This window comes from Papaver somniferum, unplaced genomic scaffold, assembly GCF_003573695.1.
Source record: "Papaver somniferum cultivar HN1 unplaced genomic scaffold, ASM357369v1 unplaced-scaffold_137, whole genome shotgun sequence".
In the NCBI taxonomy this organism is placed as follows: domain Eukaryota; kingdom Viridiplantae; phylum Streptophyta; class Magnoliopsida; order Ranunculales; family Papaveraceae; genus Papaver; species Papaver somniferum.
Window position 1 is genome coordinate 17,388,866 of NW_020622934.1, and position 6,943 is coordinate 17,395,808.

Consider the following 6,943-nt stretch of genomic DNA (forward strand, 5'->3'; position numbering starts at 1 on the left):
GCTTGATTTCCTTGGTTCTCCAACTTCTTGAATTCTTTGTTACTTCAAGTTCGCCATTGACTCTGAACGTGTTTAACTCAGCATCATTGTTGTTGAAGATCCGTAGCGATAACAACGAGAAAACAATGTTCTCAATTATTATCATACATAACATAATATTATTATCTTTAACAAAATCTATTTGTATCATAACTCCAAAATAATATGGTGATATGTTTCTTCCCCTTAGTCAATTCTTCCATCTTTTGCATAATAGGTAAAACCTATAGATGTAAATCCACTCCACCTTACATAATGATCCGTAAACCATAGGTATAGGTATGTAGTATGAAACTAACAAATAATTCTCCCCCTTTTTGTCAATATAAATTGGCAAAGGTACAAAACTATGTGATCATAATAAATTTTTCAAAAGATAATTCATGACTAGAGAAATACATATCAACTTTTACTTTAGATAATATCACAGAGTTAAAAAAACTTAGTGTCTTCATCAAGGAGTTTATTAAGATACAAGTAACCCCTACATATTTCACAACCACTCTCCCCACAAAGATATATAACAATTAAGCACAAGCTCAAAAAGAACTCTCCCGCATTTGATGCCATTCCCAAGAGAACAACATGAACGACCTTACTTTTACGCGAAAAGAATGATTTCTTTGAACATTAACAAATCACGCAGACTTATCCAGAAAATAACGAAAAAATAAAACATGAGATCAATTTAAACGATATGACTCGACATAAGAAAAATCTTACGGGGCAATATGCAGTAACTTCACAATAAGTGCAATCACGGAAAAGAAAGGGGGAGAATTATGAAAAATCTTAGGGAGCAATATACAATAACTTCATAATAAGTGCAATACTGCGGAATTTTCAAGAAAGTTTACTCTACTTTAAGTTAATAAAAACGAAAAGTGTTCAGAGCTTAACTTTGGAGCATATATAAAATGTCAGCTCAATTCACCAAAAGGTAAAGTACACATACATCTCATAAGTTTTGCAATACATGAATATAACCAATAAGATTAAGTATTGTAACTTCATCTTCCAAATATTTAGAATTTAAATAAATAAATATAAAAACATACAAGATGGAAATCTTTGGAAATAACTTATGTACTCACAAAATATGCTATACCAAACTCTAGTTATCCTTCTCGAACACAAGAGTAAATTCTCATAAATTTCGTAGAAGCTTAAAGAAATGCTTATATGTACATAGACAAGATCATCAGTCACTTTTCCCGGTTCAGTTTTCGGATACTCACGATTTCTTTGAACAGTGAATAACTAATCACACACAATTTCAAAATTGCTTAGAAGATTTCCAACCAAATCAGAGGACATCTGAACTGGTCTTGTGCTCATGTGATCCCAATATAATATCTGCCCCTTAATTCCCCGACCCCCACCCCAACTGCAAACAATTTCGCGTCCCCCACCACCCCCACCCCCACCCCAAACCGCAAAAGCAATTTACCGTATAAGCTACCATAGCCGTGTATAGAATCAGCAACAGCAAGAGTGATACAGTTTTGACATTTTGACTCTTAGTTAAATAAACAGATAAGCTGAAGGGCTAATAATAAATTATAATAGATTTATAGGAGGTAAAGATTAATTCTTTGAAATAAATTTGAAGGACCCAAAACCTAATTCCCCATTTTCTGTTTCCTCCTCCTCCTCCTCCTCCCCCCTTCTCCATCTCTGACCTTCTCCAAATTTCTTCGTTTCTCCACATCCTCCTGAGAGAGTAAGTGTTCACTAAGATTACACACGCTCGGACGCGTCTTCTGTCACTGCGGTGCTCTTTTATGAATCCAAAACTTGAACTTTCTGGGAGGAAACAAGCAGAAGAAGAAGCTCATCGTCTCACTCTATAAAAAAAAAGGTACAAGCTTTTATCAGATTTATGATTTCATTCACAATGAAAATTTCAACTAATACTGATATTACACACTGCTTTATAAAAATTGTATGTGGGGTCGAAACTATTATAAGCTTACATTTATGAAATTAGGGTTTCAAAATATGTAGATTTTGGGAGTTTGGTTTATAATCAACATTTAATCCCAATGTAGCTTAAATTTGTGAAATTAGGGGTTTTAAACTTTGGGGATTTTTTTAGGGGATTTCTTTTAATTAATAGCTAATTAGTTAGGTACTTTTGTAAATTACAGGGAAGATGATGGGTGGTGGGAGAAAAATTATTGCTATATGTATGTCTGGTGGTGGATTTGTGACTAGTGAAGATGGTACATTGTTATACTCTGGTGGTGAAGCACATGCAATTGATATCGATCAAAATACTGCGTTTGATGACTTTAGAGCGGAGATTTCTGAAATGTGGAATTGTAATAATGGTGCAATGTCTATCAAATATTTTCTACCGGGGAATAAGAGAACCCTCATTACAATATCGAATGATAAGGATCTTAAACGTATGATTAATTTCCATGGGAATTCTACGACAGCTGATGTTTATGTTGTGCCTGGAGAGGCTGCTGCACAAGGTGGTTCAGTCATGCCTGCTAGTAGGTACTTTCGTGGTCTTTCTCCTAAAGGGTTTAGTGTAGTTAGTTTTACTTTCTTGCATTTTACTTACACTGCAATGGAACTTGACCGTGCAGGTCGAGTAGAACTACTACTTCAAAAGCAGTTGTCCCAGTAATCGATGTCCCTATGGATAATGTTCTCGATATTCCTCCTATTGTTGATATACCTGTTGATAAACCTGCTGATGATACGTTGTATCTTAAGCATCACAAAGCTGCAAAAATGTGGGAAAATACTATTACTGGTGTTAATCAACGATTTAATAATGCCCATGAGTTCCGTGATGCCTTGCGTAAATTCTCTATTGCACATGGATTTGCTTATGTACTGAAGAAGAATGACAGTCACCGTGTAACTGTTAAATGCAAAGCAGAAGGTTGTCCGTGGAGGATACACGCATCAAGGTTGTCGACCACTCAGTTGTTTTGTATTAAAAGAATGACTCCAACTCATACGTGCGAAGGTTCTGTTGTGACAAGTGGATATCAAGCAACTACGAGTTGGATCGCTGGTATCATAAAGGAGAAGCTGCGAGAATCTCCAAATTACAAACCGAAGGATATAGCAAATGACCTGAAACGAGATTATGGAATTGAACTGAAGTATGCACAGGCATGGCGCGGCAAAGAGATTGCAAGAGAGCAACTTCTTGGCTCTTATGAAGATGCATATAGTCAGTTGCCATATTTCTGTGACAAGATAATGGAGACGAATCCGGGTAGCTTGGCTACGTTTAGCACCAAAGAAGATTCAAGCTTTCAACGTCTTTTTATTTCGTTCCATGCCTCTCTATATGGTTTCAATCAAGCTTGCCGACCACTTCTTTTCCTTGATAGTACGCCTTTGAACTCTAAGTACCAGGGAACCTTACTGCACGCAACAGCTGCTGATGGAAATGATGGCATTTTCCCAGTTGCCTTTGCTATAGTAGATGTTGAAGATGATGATAATTGGCGGTGGTTCCTAATTCAGCTGAAAGAAGCAGTTTCTACGTCTCGAGCCATAACGTTTGTTGCAGACATAAAAAAGGGATTAAAGGAATCTATACACGAGGTATTTGAAAATGGTCACCACAGCTATTGTCTACGATATCTGACAGAGAACTTTAAGAAAGTATCTCATGAAGTGAAGCGTCTTCTAGTTTCAGAATTTTATGTTGCAGCTTATTCATCCAGTCTCGAGGGGTTCCGTAGAAGTATCGATAGTATCAGATGCATTTCTCCCGAAGCTTGCAATTGGGTTCTGGGTCTTAAACGTGAAAACTGGGCAAACGCATACTTTGAAGGTGCAAGATATAACCACATGCAATCAAACTTCGCAGAATCTTTTTACAATTGGGTATCAGAGGCTCATGAGCTACCAATTACACAGTTGGTTGATGTGATACGGGTTAAGATAATGGAATTAATTTATACGCGCCGGCAGGAGTCAAGTCAATGGGTAACAAGGCTAACACCAGTCATGGAGGATACCTTACACAAAGAAAGTATTAAGGCCCAATCTCTTGAGGTATTGTTCGCATCTGGAAGCATATTTGATGTACGTGGCGAGTCTGTTAATAAAGTGGATATTGGTCACGGGGGCTGCACATGCAAAGAATGGCAGATAATGGGTTTACCATGCTCCCATTCTATTGCAGTTTTTCAATGGGTTGAAAGAAACCCATATGAGTATTGCACCACATGGTATACAACAGAAACCTACAGATCAACGTATCAGGAGTCGATAAATCCAGTGCCCAACAATGAACGACCTGCATCAGAGAAAGATTCAGATTCAGCTCAGCAAGTAGTTAAAGTAACCCCTCCCCCCACTCGCCGTTTACCAGGCCGACCAAAGATGAAGCGCGTTGTAACTCAGGAGTTGTCTAAAAGACAACTTCAATGCAGTAAATGCAAGTGTCTCGGACACAACAAGACGACATGCAAAGAGTCCTTATAGGGAATGCTACATATTGTAAGTACGTAATTTCGTCCTTTAAAAAATAACGTGATTATATATGCCTGTAGAAATCCGAAGCAATGACAAACAGAACTATGAAACAAAGAGCATAAGGATACACAAGAACATATCATCGTCACAAGCCCATCTAGGAGAAAACTAAAATCAATGGAGATAACGAAGAGACTTCTGCAAATATAGCTCCTGTAGAAAAGCTGTTGGAGTTTGAATTCATGATTAAGGATTGATTGCTTTAGTTTTGTAACTGTGTATTCCTTCTGTCAACAGAGAATCAAAGGAAAGGAGCAAGCAACTCCCCAATTCTGTACTGCTAGCAACTCAGCTGATCATACAATGAGTTAAGAGGAAGTTCTAATTCTTTCACGATCTCGGCAGGGAGGTACTTATGGGTTTTCGGGTTGGGTTCTCTGTGTTTTCTTTTATTAAGTTTTTGATAGTGTTCTTGTTAGGGAAGAAATGTCTGTATAGCAACATTTTGCTCAAGCGGCGTGTCATCACATGATATTTATTGTGGGGGCTTCCTCTCAAGTGTTGGCCTTTCCAATTGAACCGATGTCCTAAAAAGCCTGTGTCCTAAAAAGCCTTAGTCAATGTAGGTCGCAACTCAGTGACAGTGAGTAGATCTCAGCCTTGAACGGAGGCCCTTCCGTTCTTTGAGGTTATTTGGTAACTATGGTTTAGATTACTCCCCAGTGACTAGAGTATGATTTAGGTCCCCAACAAACGGGTTGCACTTCTCAGCTGCTACAGTTAAGTATTTCATCCAACCCAACTAGGTAAGCAAAACAGAATTGGTCAATGTGGGACAATACTTTACCATGAAGGTCTGAATTCGCCTAATCAGTGCATAATACATACTCTGGGTAGGGATTCTTGAGCCCGAAGCCCTGAACCCAACTACGTAAGTTACTAATTTGTACTCTGGTTTTGTATAAATTAGTGTGTAAATAAGTATTCTGTATTCCACTCTAACAATTTTTATTTTCTCCTAACTTGTTGGGGTAAGAGTTGACATCTAACTATTAATGGATATTAATTCATCATTTTGCATGCTTAAATCATCCATGGTGGCTTTTCCTGTTTTAGAGTTCCTAAAGGTTGTACATAGTTCACATAAGCAACATGTATTATAATCGGCAAGTGTTGTGTTTCTGTACATTTTATTGGCCAGTACCCGGAGATGATGATGATGGCGTGATGCCTATTTGGGTGTCAATCGAGTTTACATACTCAGGTGTATGCTGTTATTCACTTTCAGCAGACGTACTTAAATTTTTTGTCTCCAGTTCAGTATTTTTGTGAGATCAGCAAATTTTTGATATACTGAAAAGCCAAGATTGGAGCACCAATTTAAATTGGAGACAAAGTCAAGTCCAACTTCCCCAATGTATTAATTTCATATCACTACCAGGCTAGAATACTGGTATAATGGTATGGATCAGAATGGCAGCAAAGTTTGAAAAAGGTCAGGTGCACCTTTACGGCTTGGCTTCTGGCGGCATTTTTCACATTTCTCCGCGTTTTTGACATGCAGTATTTGGGGTCGCAAACTCTAGCCCCACCACCCACATGGATTAAAAAAAACAGCCCTTTGAAAATGACAAAATATTAGGCCTGTCAATGGATACCGATTTTCCGTTATCCGATACCGATAATCCGTTAGCCGTTACTGCTACCATCCGACATAGCGGTAAACGGATATCCGATACCGATAAGCTAACGGATAATCCCTTCTTAACATAACGGTAGTGGCAGAGCCTATTTCCGTTAGGTTTAGTTCCGTTATCCGCTAACGTGCGTACTGCACGTGTAAATTTTTATACGTTATGTAATGTTTGGCTCATTCTTCTGTTCTTCACTTAGAGTTTCGACACAACAGATAAGTTCTCACTTCTCAGAGAGAAAAAGAGAGAAATTACGGATGCTAAATCAAGCATCGTCTTCTCTGCCTTAGAAATCATCATCTTCTCTGTGTGATTACTGATTAGAAACTAGGGTTCTCTTCTTCAATTTCCTTTGAGTTTAATTTCAATCTTCAAAACTCAATTTCAATTTAGGGTTTCTGAAATTAGGGTTTACAATTTCAGATTTGTGAAATTAATCATGTCTCAAAGCGAAAGAGGAGCATCAAACCATGTTGGGTCTTCACAAAATCTCTCTATTTCAGTTGCATCACATTTACCTGTTGCTGCTGCTGCATCCAACCAAGTTCAAGCTTCTGGAGTGAATTCAACACCTGCTTCTATTACACCTGCAATTCGTCCTAGAGAAGAAGAAGAAAAAGATGTAGAAGTAGATGAAGACCCAGTTATAGTTGAAGAGAAGAAAAAAATGCGCTCAGTAAGGTCTGATGTATGGGTTGATTTTGAAAGGAAGGTTGGAAAGAAGACAGTAAAAGGTGGGAAGGAGGTTGGGG

General features: G+C 38.0%; 1 protein-coding gene across 3 annotated transcripts; it reads left to right on the forward strand.

Moving 5' to 3' along the window:
• The first annotated feature begins 1,691 nt into the window (after nucleotides 1-1,691).
• Nucleotides 1,692-5,585, forward strand: LOC113334834. Of its 3 annotated transcripts, none has more exons than XM_026581051.1 (4): nucleotides 1,692-1,900; nucleotides 2,190-2,547; nucleotides 2,640-4,525; nucleotides 4,795-5,585. In XM_026581051.1, the coding sequence occupies exons 2-3, from the start codon at nucleotides 2,195-2,197 to the stop codon at nucleotides 4,504-4,506; spliced, it is 2,220 nt and encodes a 739-aa protein (XP_026436836.1). In that variant the 5' UTR covers nucleotides 1,692-1,900; nucleotides 2,190-2,194; the 3' UTR covers nucleotides 4,507-4,525; nucleotides 4,795-5,585. The 3 variants fall into 3 exon arrangements, with proteins under 3 accessions (XP_026436836.1, XP_026436835.1, XP_026436837.1); XM_026581050.1 differs by having other exon boundaries at nucleotides 2,640-4,521; XM_026581052.1 differs by lacking the exon at nucleotides 1,692-1,900 and having other exon boundaries at nucleotides 2,409-2,543; nucleotides 2,640-4,521.
• Nucleotides 5,586-6,943: the final 1,358 nt, after the last annotated feature.